The following is a 13,386-nucleotide window of genomic DNA, read 5'->3' on the forward strand; positions in this document are numbered from 1 at the left end:
TGTCTTGGGGCTGAGGGGTTTGGGGTGCAGGAAGGGGCTGTTTGAGGGGGGGGCTCAGGGCTGGGGATTGGGGTACTGCCTTACCTCTGGCAGCTCCCAGTCAGTGGTGCAGCGGCAGGCTTCCCGCCTGTCTTGATACCATGGACCGTGCTGCACCCCGGATATGTCCAGCAGCAGGTCTGGCTCCTAGGCAGACGTGTGCAAGCAGCTCTGCATGGATCTTGCCTGCAGGTTCCTGGACAATGGGTGTTTGGAGCCGGTGCTCAGGGCAGGAGCAGCGCATGGAGCCCCATGGCTCCCCCCCACCCCCGCAGGAGCCAGACCTGCTGCTGGACGCTTCTGCAACAGTTAGGAACTAGCCTGCCTTAGCTGGGCAGCACCGATGGGACTTTTAACAGCCTGGTCAGTGGTGCTGACCAGAGCTGCCATGACCCAGTGCCTTCCACAACTGATTCCTGCATCAAGCCCATAATTGAATTAGCTTCAGCATCTAGCCACTGGAGCACTGTGCCTTTTTCTACTCGACTATGCCAGTGAGCAATCAACATTAAAGAGCTACAGTAGTATGAATTCATTGTCTAATTTATTTTTAATATATATTTTCTCACAGCAAAGTATTATTTTATCAACTAGTTAACATAGTAAAATCAGGCTGATTGGTTAATAAATAAAATCAGTGTTTTAATAGCATATGCTGCAAAGAGCTGCAAGAGACACTTGCAGCTCACAAGCCTCAGTCTGAGTATCACTCTTTATTCAGGTAAATGGATTTGAGGTTTCCTGGATTCTCACTGTCAGGCTTTCTAGAAATTGAATCATTTTTGTAGTTCTCTTTTGAATCCTTTAAAAAACAATGTTGACAAGTTGTGCAGTGTGAACACCAGGGCGGAGTACATGTGAAAATCTCACTCTACAGTTGCTGGGGCACCTGTTTCCAATACTTATTCCTTTGATAAAGAAAATGTGTTTCAAGAGCTTTGAAATTAGCTTGGAATTTTGTCCTACTTTCTAGAGACTGGTTTCAGAGTAGCAGCCGTGTTAGTCTGTATTCGCAAAAAGAAAAGGAGTACTTGTGGCACCTTAGAGACTAACAAATTTATTTATTTATTTATTATTATAAATTTGTTAGTCTTTAAGGTGCCACAAGTACTCCTTTTCTTTTTGCGAATACAGACTAACACGGCTGCTACTCTGAAACCTGTGATTATGCAAGGCACTGAATTTAGCCGTATAGAGTGGAAATCTGTCAATTTTAAATTTGTTAGTCTCTAAGGTGCCACAAGTACTCCTTTTCTTTTTTCTAGAGACTGTTTCCTGTTGACTTTTGAATGCACACTACCTTGCACTGAGGTGGTTTTTGCATTGAACAAATTATAGGCTGCAGCCTGATTTCAGTGCTTTTTTTGGTCAGGATAAAAAACAAAAACCAGCCACCCAGGGAAATCTTATAACCATCCGTAGTGTCTCTATTGTAAATACAAACTAAATTTGTTAGTCTCTAAGGTGCCACAAGTACTCCTTTTCTTTTTGCGAATACAGACTAACATAGCTGCTACTCTGAAACTAGATTAACATAGCAATAAGCAGACTACTTTTACACAGTAAACTTTGGGATGGGGACTGAGGCTACAGATTGACTGCGGTTAACACCTCTCATGCTCACTCAAGAGAGGCTAACCTGGCAATACCGCAGAGCACAGAAAGTGCACCAACCAACGGAGGAGCAGCTGATGAGTTGTGCTAATTTGAGCTGTAGCCTAATAGCCTCGATGCACCAGCCAACTCCATTTTAAAGCACCACAACACTTGCATTAAGGATCTGTGAGGACAGGACTTGAGCTGGGGACAATGCTTCAGTTATAATTTGAATTAATCTTACAGTGAGGAAAACCCTGAGTGTTCCTAGATGTTGTGCAGAGCCCCAGCAGTGCTCCACTCCCAGTTGGTACCTCTAGGTGGGCTTGAGGTAGCCCCCCCCCCAAAAAAGTGCCCTCTCCACCTCTCACGCATGGTGATGTGCCTGGTTTGGATGAAAAACAATACACTAAAGTTCTTTTATCTCCTTTTCCCCCTCCCCCAGCCTGATACAAGTGAAAGTCTCTGAGAAGCAGAATGTATTTGACATGAACACAGCAACTCAACCTTTGAAGTCCGTAAAGAAGTGCCTTAATCAGCCCACTGAGTGGAATCTGAATTTTGCAACAGTATCTCTTGCCAGCTGTAAAGTTTTTAACCAAAATCTCAAAAGTGATGAGAACAAATAGATTGCAGCTATTCTTGCACTATTATTTTGTACATTGTTGTTTTTCTCCTGCTGAATCATAAGCATTTATTAAATTGATCTTGAAATGATCTCTTGTGATTTGACTTTATATTAAAATCAGTAGCATTATTCATTTTGATGTACTCCTATGTTTTTTACATGAAGGTTTGCATTTGACCATTATGGAATTTTGCAGTACAAATCTCATATCAGACGTTTCCCTTTTAATAGTATTTCATGGAGGGGAGGGGCTTATGTTCTTTTAAGTTTAATTATATATTATCCCAGTTTTATTTTTGTGCACAAAAGTTAATATATTTTGTGACATGGGTCACTAACTGTAAAGATTTATGGCAATGATTCAGAAACAATTCTGTACCAGGTGGAGACTGACTACCTCGAAGCAAAGCAGTAAAAAGATGTGGCAAAGATGTATAAAATCTCATTCATAAATGTTCAAAATTTACAGAACAATCAGATTGCACAGTATGTTTTCCTTTTCTAGGGGGTTGCGGGTGGGGTTTATTTTCACTTATCCTGAGAAAATGTGTGAATATTTAAGAACTGTAGTCTAAAAGAGAGACCAGCCTTGCAGGAGAAATCTCTTGAAAGATTGTCATTCAACAAACTTGTATCTGCACTTTTTTTTTATTGATGTTTCTGATAAGTGGTCTATTTTGTTTTGTTTCTATGAATTTGCCTGTCACCAATTAAAATGGATGTAAACACATTTCCAGTTAATTGCTTTATTGCATTTTAGAATTAATTTCACACTTCAACAGTCAAGGAATATACCTCTTAAGCAGATGTAAATGTTTCCATTTTCATTACCTAATAGACGTTTTTATCAAGCCTAAAACATAGCCTCAGATATGGTTATTTGACATGTCTAATAAAAAGTGTATTGATAGAAGAAACCTATACTGCACATTTCCCTTTTATCGATGCACTTATTTTATGGACAGAGCAAAGATTCTTTCACTCAGTTCTCCATCCTTGATAATATAGAGCCAAGAGAGTCAGTAGCCTGGAAGAAGTGTCCTTCGATGATTCAATGGTTAAACTGGAACCATAAAGCAACCAGGTCCCCCCACCTCACACTGCAATACAGACAAGCCAATAATGAGAATAAGTCCATTAAGATGTACTGCCTTCAAGAACCCACACACCATGCCATACACCAGTAACTGTAAACACAACCAAAAATAACAGCTAGCTTGAAAATTCAAAAGGTAATTCTCAATGCTGCTAATAAGACTTAAATCTTCAGATGGAAAGTGCTGTTGTGTTAAGGTGCTTTATCAAGAAGACTAAAAGCCACAAATCAGGTTTAAGACAGACTTTATACTTTTATTACACAAACAGAAAATATGCATTTAACTAGGGAGTGCTTGTCAAAATTAACCCTAATTTAAAATATTGTAAAGTTCCTGGGAACTTCATGTTTTTACAACTATAGAAAGATTTAAAAAAAACTGGATTGACAGTAAAACAAAGCTTATTTTTGTAAGTCTGTTGTGAAGAGCTGGCTTCCATAAAGGACACTTTTCTTGCTTGCTTATCTTCAATCATCTGCTTCTGCATTCAAAAGCTTTGAGAGATTCATTCGAGTTTTCTCAAGTGCTGCTGTTTTTGTTCGTCTTGAAGGTCTTGAACTTGGCAATGTAACTGGTTCTGGAACTTCATCACCACTAAACATAAAAGGTTTCAAAATAGCCACAAAAAAGTTGTAAGCAAATTTAAATGCAAATGCACTGCCTTGAAACCACTGAATAATAAACTACATTTTTTATTGTAAACACTGCACTGGATATAGGTTGTAAGTTTATTTTTAAATAGCTGTATATATATATATATCTATCAATTAGAATAGTGACCACCACAAAGGGATAACCTAAGGTTAGTAGTTAGTTAAAGTGTGTGGAAAGCAGCAAGATTAGCTTTTAGGGGCTATCAACCTAAAACAAATTGTCTAGACAAATTAAAGGGCCTGATCATATTGAAGTTAATGGGTCATGTGCTTGATCATAAGCAGATGTGGGTCCACAGTTAGTGTTAAGATAACAGCATTGCATAATGGGGTGAAGTAAATGGCGTTCAATTATTTTTTTTCCAAATGTTGATTTCTAAAGTTTTATCAATTTACAAATTAAAAAACTGAATAATAGCAACAAGATAGTAGCAATTAGTGTAGCAGAGGTAACTTTACAAACCCTTCCCTAAATAGCTGTTACACAAGAACAAAACTGGAAGATATACTGGAAAAGAATTAAAGCTAAGAAATCCAACCTGCATTAAGTCCTAGATATTAAAGAAACGGTTTTATTTCCTTGAAAGGAAGGAAATTACTTTTTCTTAACTAGTACTTCTGAAGGAGACTGAACATTTATGGACAGCTTTTAATTACTTATTTTTTATTACCCTTGTTGAGAAGTCTGGGATTAATTCTATAGTATATATAGTTAACATGTAGTTTATCTTCTGTACTTGGAACATCTAATTTTAAAAAGAAGGATCATATGGATGAAAGGGTTTGAATTAAGTTTGCTTGCGAGGAAGAAGGAAGGAAGTTAGAGTGGCAGGAGGGATGTTGTGTATTCATTTCACAAGACTGTTTACCTTTCATTGTCAGACACTACCATTTTACGATTTCTTCTTGTGTTCACAGACCTAGCCTCTGTGTTTACTTTTTTCTGCCCTAAAACACAAATTTAAAGTTACTCATCACCAGAACAATGACAATGTGCCTTTTGTTCAAACAACCTTCACATCTTAGAACTCCTAGAGACTTTTCATTTCTTCAATACTATTCTTCCTAAACAAATTTCCCTCACCACACATGGGTAGTTCCTTACACCAGTGACTCTCAACCTTTCCCAACTACCCTACCCCTTTCAGAGGGGTCTGCAAGACAAATCAGACTCAAGTTACATCTCACCTAAAAACTACTTGCATACAAAAATCAGACATAAAAATACAACAGTGTTACAGCACAATATTGCTGAAAAGTTGATTACTTTCTCATTTTTACTATATAAATCAAATCAACTAGAATATAAATATTGTACTTACATTTCAGTGTATAGTAAGAGCAGTATAAACAAATCATTGTATGAAATTTTAGTTTGTACTGATTTCACTAATGCATTTTATGTAGCCTGTTGTAAAACTAGGCAAATATCGAGATGAGTTGATGTACACCCTCGAAGACCTCTGCGTACCCCCAGGGTACGTGTACCCCTGGTTGAGAACCACAGACAGACCACAGGGCCCTGACTACAGAAGATTGATAAACCATGAAGAAGCACACACATCACCCTCTTAAAATGCCTTATTTGTTTACATACAATACTTATTGGGCTCTATTAGTTAGACTATAATAAAAGGAAGTAGGAAGCCAGTTTCTCATTGGCAACTCAAAGTCAAAATGACTGAACAGTCCTTGCTATCTCATCTCCATGCCGAATATTTAGACTGGACAAGCGGGGCACGTTAATATCTTTGCAGGCAGTAATGTGATGCGACTTAGGGCCAGAGAAAGTGGAGGTTCTGGCACTTTTCTTTTGGCTCTCTGTGGAAGCTAGCTCTATGGTTTCCAAACTCAGAGCTCAGCTTTTGTGTCTTGCTTCAAATCACATACATTCTCCTCTCCTTATACTGCTCTAATGTGCCATAAAATGTGTTAATACATCCCCTTGCTTCTCACCTGTTGAATGAGGGATCTAAAACCAGTTAACGTTTTCTTCTCCTCTATCCCAACTTTTTAAACACCTACTAATCATTCAAAGATTTTAAAGTCAGGCGTCCAATGATAGAATTTACAATTCACCTCGCAGTAACAAACAGTGCAATGTGTATTTGACACGAACGTTATTTGCACACACAGAATATCAAGTAGAAGCAGAAGTTTCGTTTCATAACCACAGTTCCAACTTTTTACAGATAACTCGACACTGCTTTAGTCTGTGTAAAGTAACCACATAAGGTGTTATAGTGACAAGAACTGTTTCATAAACTGTCAGAGATGTTTTATTTATTTTTTAAAAATCAAAGGCTTTAAAGCAACATAAACATGTTTATGCTACAATTCTTCTAGGGCTTACTTTAAATTAAAAAAAATATTTGTAGCTGTTAAAAGTCAGCTCATACCTCTATTAGCTTTGCTTCTTGTAGATTTCTGCTTTGTAGGTGCATTATCTTTATGTTCATTAACAGGACTTTGAGCAGCTTCTTTATTCTTTTCTGTGTAACAGATGCCAATCATAACAGATGTGATCTTTACATAACAATGCTGAAAATAAACTAAACAAACCTCTGCTGTCATTTTTTAAAAATGCAGTCATTTTTAATTCAGAAAAAATAGGAACAAACACTAGCAACCATTGCAAAGTGTGGTTTTCTTTACAGGAGTGATGCTCAAACTTTTCCAGTCACGTCCCTCCTTACCAGTAATGGAATCTGTCTACCCCCCTCATCCCTCCAATTACTGCACAGCCAAGGCTTCCTCAGGAGCAGAGCTTGGGCTCAAAGCAGAGCTGGGTTGGGGGGCATGGCACTCTTCCTGCCCTCTTGTGCGGGCTGGCCACAGTCCCGCACCCCCCTAAATATTCCTCTGTACCCCTAGGGGGGCACACCCCACAATTTCAGAACCACTGCTTTACAGGATGCAAGAGCTCTCTCTGCAAGAAAATATGTACTGAAATGCAGACTCTCCATTCCTCTTTGTGGGAACTTCACACTGGAAAGAAAAAGAACTATAAGCCAACAGCAGGCAAAGGCTGTTATCCCACAGCTGGAGGAGGGAGGCGGGGAGGAGTGGGAGGGCGTACAACCTAAACCAACGAGTCACTACCAGCTCCCCGTACAATGAATATGCAAAGATGAAAACAGCTGAAATTGTTATACATATTTTGTGACTCATGTCTGAATTAAATTTATTTTAGTCTATCAGCCCCACTGAGCTATGACTCCTAGATTCATAGATACTAAGGTCAGAAGGGACCATTCTGATCATCTAGTCCGACCTCCTGCACAGCGCAGGCCACAGAATCTCACCCACCCACTCCTATGAAAAACCTCACCCATGTCTGAGCTATTGAAGTCCTTAAATCATGGTTCAAAGACTTCAAGGAGCAGAGAAGCCTCCCTCAAGTCAACCATGCCCCATGCTACAGAGGAAGGCGAAAAACCTCCACGGCCTCTCCAATCTGCCCTGGAGGAAAATTCCTTCCCGACCCCAAATATGGCAATCAGCTAAACCCTGAGCATATGGGCAAGATTCACCAGCCAGATACCCAGGAAAGAATTTTCTATAGTAACTCAGATCCCATCCATCTAATATCCCATCTCAGGGGATTTGGCCTATTTACCCTGAATATTTAAAGATCAATTACTTACCAAAATCCCATTATCCCATCATACCATCTCCTCCATAAACTTATCGAGTAGAATCTTAAAGCCAGATAGATCTTTTGCCCCCACTGCTTCCCTTGGAAGGCTATTCCAAAACTTCACTCCTCTGATGGTTTAAAAACCTTCGTCTGGTTTTTAACCTGGACTAAGGAGGTCCAGGAACTCCTGGAGCTTAGTACTCTGAAATTATGGAATTCAGGCCCTGAAGTAAGCCACTAAAAGAAGCAGAAAGGAAGAGCCAACTGAGTGGTCTTCAAGTCAGCTTAAGACATTTGCTTAGCTATTTAAGATAGGAAACTGATCAAGACAGGTTCCTGGAAGGATTTCTAGACTCCTTGTCCAAAGGGGGGCTAACAGATCTGAGTTACTGATAACACAGGAACTGCAAGTGGTCCCCTGCTGCCTTAATGGTACAAAGGATGGGTAGCTTCTTGCTGCACAACTAGAAGTGCAAAGTCTAGCTCCAGATGCATAAGCTAACACTGAGAAGAAACATCACGACTAGTATTTCACTACAATAAAAATGAGTCTGAAAAACATAAGAAATCTCTTTTGAGAAAAACTGCAGATATGAAAAGAACTCAAGCCCAACAAGCAAGAAAAGGAAAGAAGAACTTGAAAACTAGTGAAAACTTTTAAACTCAGTAGATTTCCAGGCTAGTTAGTAGACACGAGTATTCACGAGATAAGTGACTATCAAAATCTGCTGAAGAAAGCCCATCTGGTTAGTGTAACATTTATTTGTGTATAGACCGTGGAGAGAATCGATGGAGAAATGTGTGGCAATACTTACACAAGAGGAATATGGAAAATGAAAGGGAAAAACAGCAGAGAAACTAGTAAAAAGCTAGGAAAAAACAATCAACAGGTAGAATAGTCCAACATTGCAATACCTTTTCAAAAGGGTAAGAATGTACAATTTACAACTTATATTTTTCTTACTTTAAAACTTTTCGTAGTAAAGAGAAAACCTTTATGCTTCTATGTAAAAAATACACATATATATATATATATATATATATACACATATACACACACACACACACACACACCCCCCCCTGCATTCAGGGACTCATTTACTCTCCTGTTAGCCATACTTTCAGTACATTACCTTCCTCATTTGGATTAACATGCTCAGATGTTGTGGTGCCAGTTTCCTGTTCTACTTCTGAGCGCTCTTTGTTGAAATAATTTCCTTTGCTTAAATTCATCTTGAATTTCTCAATCGCTCTTTGACACAACTTATCTTTGACCTTCTGTGGGTAGAAACGTTTCATATTAATATTGCTTAATTCTGCAACAGCTCAGTTTCTACATATCTTCTAATATAGGATTATCCACAAAATGCAGGTATTTCTATATCTGAGAATCAGGTACCCCTCACTATAGTAAATGCAACTAGTACCATATTTTGTATGGAGATAAAACACTCTAAGTTATGGATACTAACACACAAGGTGAATTATTTAGGAAACAACAGGGTGGATCAGTTTAAAAACCAAGGTCGTTACGTAGCAATTTAGATCAAGAATAAAAAGACTATTTAGGTCAGCAGCATTAATCCTTTCTTCATTTTAGAATTAGTGGCCGAAATAAAAGGAAGGCTATTGATCAATCATCTGAATTCTTCAAGATGAGTCCCTGCCCATTCACACTATTGGAAGGTATATCTGCAGTGTAGCAAGCCGTTGGAACCTTTGAAAGCAATGCCTGTTGAGGCATCTGTGTTGCTCTGAACATTTCAGAGACCATATAAAGGCCTGGACCATTTTGAATCCCGTCACAGCTCCGTGACCATATGAGAGCTCCAACCTAAAATACCCAATTTATTTGGTAAAAACTACAATGTACAAGGTACTAAGAGTATAAATGTTTTCTGCTATTAAGACCAAGTAAAGGTTCCAGGTCTGCATATAACCTGTGTTGGAAGGAAATGAGGCAGCTGGGCACCCTAGCCCCTTTTATACCCTCACCTTTGGAACATTTAGAGCTTTAGGGGTAGGAAGAAGTACAGGGATCACAATGGGCAGGGCTTCCAGAAGGTTCCATCAATTTGCTGTACTGTGGTATAAGAAGGGGGCCAACTCACCAACCAGTGTGTCAAATAAAGCTGCCAACAGCAACAGAATGGCAGTCCCTTTTCTTCCAGGGTTTATTTTTCAAAATCCAAACAGTCCAACTCAAAACAAAAACAGATAAACCAGGTCCTGATGCCTAGCCCTTCCTAAAGCCTCTTCCTCAAAAGGCTTCTGCCACAGCCCACAGCAGATATCTCCAGCTAGATCTTCCACCTAGCTGGTGCAGAGAGCCCCTCCCACACCATTCCCTGATCATGGTCTTCTGGAAAAGACTTCCTGCTTGCTGGCCTTTTATCCAAGGACCAGGTGACCTACTGGCTATCACCTAAGCCCTGGCCTCAAACCCCCTACCTGGAAGGCAGCTAGTTAGTAACAGGTAGGGCTAAGCCAGGGGTGGGCAAACTACGGCCCAGGGGCCGCATCCGGCCCTTCAGACATTTTAATCTAGCCCTTCAGCTCCCACCAGGGAGCAGGATCCGGGGCTTGGCCCGCTCCAGTGCTCCAACCAGGAAGTGGGATTAAGGGCTTGCCCAGCTCTGTGCAGCTTCTGGAAGCGGTGGCATGTCCCCTCTCCAGCTCCCACACGTAGGGGCAGCCAGGGGGCTCTGCACATCGCCCCCGACCCAAGAGCCTCCCCCGCAGCTCCCATTGGCTGGGAATCACAGCCAATGGGAGCTGCAGGGATGGTGCCTGCGGACAGGACAGCAGGCAGAACCACTTGCCACGTAGGAGATGGATGGGGGACATGCCACTGCTTCTGGGAGCTGCTTGGGGTAAGTGCCGCCCAGACCCTGCCCTGATTCCCCTCCTGCCCTCCAAACCCCTCGGTCCCACCTCGGAGCACCCTCAACCCCACCCCAGAGCCTGCACCCCCAGCTGGAGCCCTCACACACAAACAAACACACACACCCCCCAAATCCCTGCCCCAGCCTAGAGCCCCTTCCCACACCCTGAATTCATTTCTGGCCTCACCTCAGACCCCACACCCCTAGCCAGAGCCCTCACCCCCTCATGCACCCCAGTTTCATGAGCATTCATGGCCCCCCCATGCAATTTCCATAGCCAGATGTGGCCCTCAGGGCAAAAAGTTGGGCCATCCCACATCCCTTAAAAGGGCCCTCCCACCCCATAACACACAGGTAATAGTGTAATACCACAATAGTCCAAACACCACTCAAAGGCGGCAAATTAGTTCTCATTACTTGGTATAAGTGCCTGAAATGCACTTTGTTGGCGCCCTAAAATAATTCAGCACATTAGGTTAGATATTTCATTTTTATGCCATGCTAAACATGGAAGAATGTCATTTCTTACTACGCTTGTCAAACTATGCTTAAACTGTATGTTAGAATTAAAACTACCAGGACCACTACAACTAGCTTTAAATCAATAGACAAGAATCAGATAAACAGTCGAAGCTCTGTAGATTCCAGCGCATGCAGAAGTTATTGCCCTACACACTCTCTCTCACACACCCCCACCCCAACCCCCCTCAGGACACATCCTTAAAAGAATCCATAGGCTCCACATTCACTTCAGAACTGAGTTCAAAATTACAACCTTTGTTAAATCCAGGTATGAACTTATTGACCTTGTGTCCCTCTCAACTCTTCTGCATGTATAGCACTGTATTCTTCTATCCCTCCATTCCATCTGACCTGGTTGATGCAAGTTTTCTCTGCTATTCTTTTAGCCATCTGTAGCAGCCTTCCAATACCTCTCCATCTCAGCTCAAACCATACTCTTTCCCCACTGCCTAAGAGACCTAATGCTAAGCATGCACATAAGCATTTAGCTGTGGAAGGACTGAATAAAGGTAAGGTCCAACTCTACATTCAGCTGGAAATACTGAGATTTGGTTAACAGCAGTAGCTGGAACCAACTAGGGGCTGTGCTCCTCTTGACCTGCTGTTCACAAACAGGAAAGAATTGGTAGGAGAAGTAGAAATGGGTGGCAACCTGAGCAGCAGTGACCATGAGATGGTGGAGTTCAGGATCCTGACAAAAGGAAGAAAGGAGAGCAGCAGAATATGGACCCTGGACTTGAGAAAAGCAGACTTTTACTCCCTCAGGGCACTGATGGGCAGGATCCCCTGGGAGAATAACATGAGGGGGAAAGGAGTCCAGGAGAGCTGGCTGTATTTTAAAGAAGCCTTATTGAGTGTGCAGGAACAAACCATCCTGATGCGCAGAAAGAATAGCAAATATGGCAGGCAATTAGCTTAGCTTAACAGATAAACCTTTGGTGAGCTTAAACACAAAAAGGAAGCTTACAAGAAGTGGAAACTTGGACAGATGACAAGGGAGGAGTATAAAAATATTGCTCGAGCATGCAGGGTGTACTCAGTAAGGCCAAAGCACAATTGGAGTTGCAGCTAGCAAGGGATGTGAAGGGTAACAAGAAGGGTTTCTACAGGTATGTTAGCAACAAGAAGGAGGTCAGGAAAAGTGTGGGACCCTTACTGAATGGGGGAGTCAATCTAGTGACAGATGATGTGGAAAAAGCTGAAATACTCAATGCTTTTTTTGCCTTGGTCTTCACAGACAAAGTCAGCTGCCAGACTGCTGCACTAGGGAGCGCAGTATGGGGAGGTGAGCAGCCCTCAGTGGTGAAACAACATGTTAAGGACTATTTAGAAAAGATGGACATGCACAAGTTCTTGGGGCCGGATCTAATTCATCCAAGGATGCTGAGGGAGTTGGCTGGTGTGATTGCAGAGCTATTGGCCATTATCTTTGAAAACTCAAGGTCTCAGACAATTGGAAAAAGGCAAACATGGTGCCTTTAAAAAAGGGAAGAAGGAGAATCTGGGGAACTACAGACAGGTCAGCCTTACTTCAGTACCTGGAAAAAACATGGAGAAAGTCCTCAAGGAATCCATTTTGAAGCACTTGGAGGAGAGGAAGGTGATCAGGAACAGTCAACATGGATTCACCAAGGGCAAATCATGCCTAACCAACCTCATTGCATCCTATGATGAGATAACTGGCTCTGTGGATATGGGGAAAGTGGTGGGTGTGATATATTTTGACTTTAGCAAAGCTTTTGATACGGTCTCCCACAGTATTCTTGCCAGCAAGTTAAAAAAGTATGGATTGGATGAATGGACTATAAGGTTGATAGAAAGCTGGCTAGATCATCAGGCTCAACGGGTAGCGATTAATGGCTCCATGTCTAGTTGGCAGCCAGTATCAAGCAGAATGCCCCAGGGGTCTGTCCTGGGGCCAGTTTTGTTCAACATCTTCACTAATGATCTGGATGATGGGATGGATTGCATCCTCAGCAAGTTCACGGATGACACTAAGCTGGGGGGAGAGGTAGATGTACTGGAGGGTAGGGATAGGGGCCAGTGACCTAGACAAACTGGATGATTGGGCTAAAAGAAATCTGATGAGGTTCAACAAGGACAAGTGCAGACTCCTGCACTTCAGATGGAAGAATCCCATGCACTGCTACAGGCGGGAGACCGACTGGCTAAGCGGCAGTTCTGCAGAAAAGGACCTAGGGATTACAGTGAACAAAAAGCTGGATATGAGTCAATAATGTGTCCTTATTGCCAAGAAGGCTAACCGCATACTGGGTTGCATTAGTAGGAGCATCGCTAGCAGATCCAGGGAAGTGTTTATTCCCCT

At 41.7% G+C, this 13,386-nt stretch overlaps 2 protein-coding genes across 8 annotated transcripts in view; one reads left to right on the forward strand and one right to left on the reverse strand.

Moving 5' to 3' along the window:
• Positions 1–2,993, forward strand: part of LCORL (ligand dependent nuclear receptor corepressor like) — a 182,265-nt gene extending 179,272 nt beyond the window's left edge. For all 4 annotated transcript variants that reach the window (XM_043514092.1, XM_038400484.2, XM_043514093.1 and 1 more), the window contains one exon: positions 2,081–2,993. In XM_043514092.1, the coding sequence (XP_043370027.1) occupies positions 2,081–2,085 (5 nt within the window). In that variant the 3' untranslated portion in view covers positions 2,086–2,993. The remainder of the gene's footprint in view (positions 1–2,080) is intronic.
• A 594-nt stretch (positions 2,994–3,587) lies between these two features.
• Positions 3,588–13,386, reverse strand: part of NCAPG (non-SMC condensin I complex subunit G) — a 42,402-nt gene continuing 32,603 nt past the window's right edge. For all 4 annotated transcript variants that reach the window (XM_038400473.2, XM_038400474.2, XM_038400475.2 and 1 more), the window contains 4 exons: positions 8,787–8,931; positions 6,413–6,505; positions 4,883–4,961; positions 3,588–3,954 (listed from right to left, as the gene is read on the reverse strand). In XM_038400473.2, the coding sequence (XP_038256401.1) occupies positions 3,828–3,954; positions 4,883–4,961; positions 6,413–6,505; positions 8,787–8,931 (444 nt within the window). In that variant the 3' untranslated portion in view covers positions 3,588–3,827. The remainder of the gene's footprint in view (positions 3,955–4,882; positions 4,962–6,412; positions 6,506–8,786; positions 8,932–13,386) is intronic.

The sequence above is a fragment of the Dermochelys coriacea genome, chromosome 4, assembly GCF_009764565.3.
Source record: "Dermochelys coriacea isolate rDerCor1 chromosome 4, rDerCor1.pri.v4, whole genome shotgun sequence".
NCBI classification, from domain to species: domain Eukaryota; kingdom Metazoa; phylum Chordata; order Testudines; family Dermochelyidae; genus Dermochelys; species Dermochelys coriacea.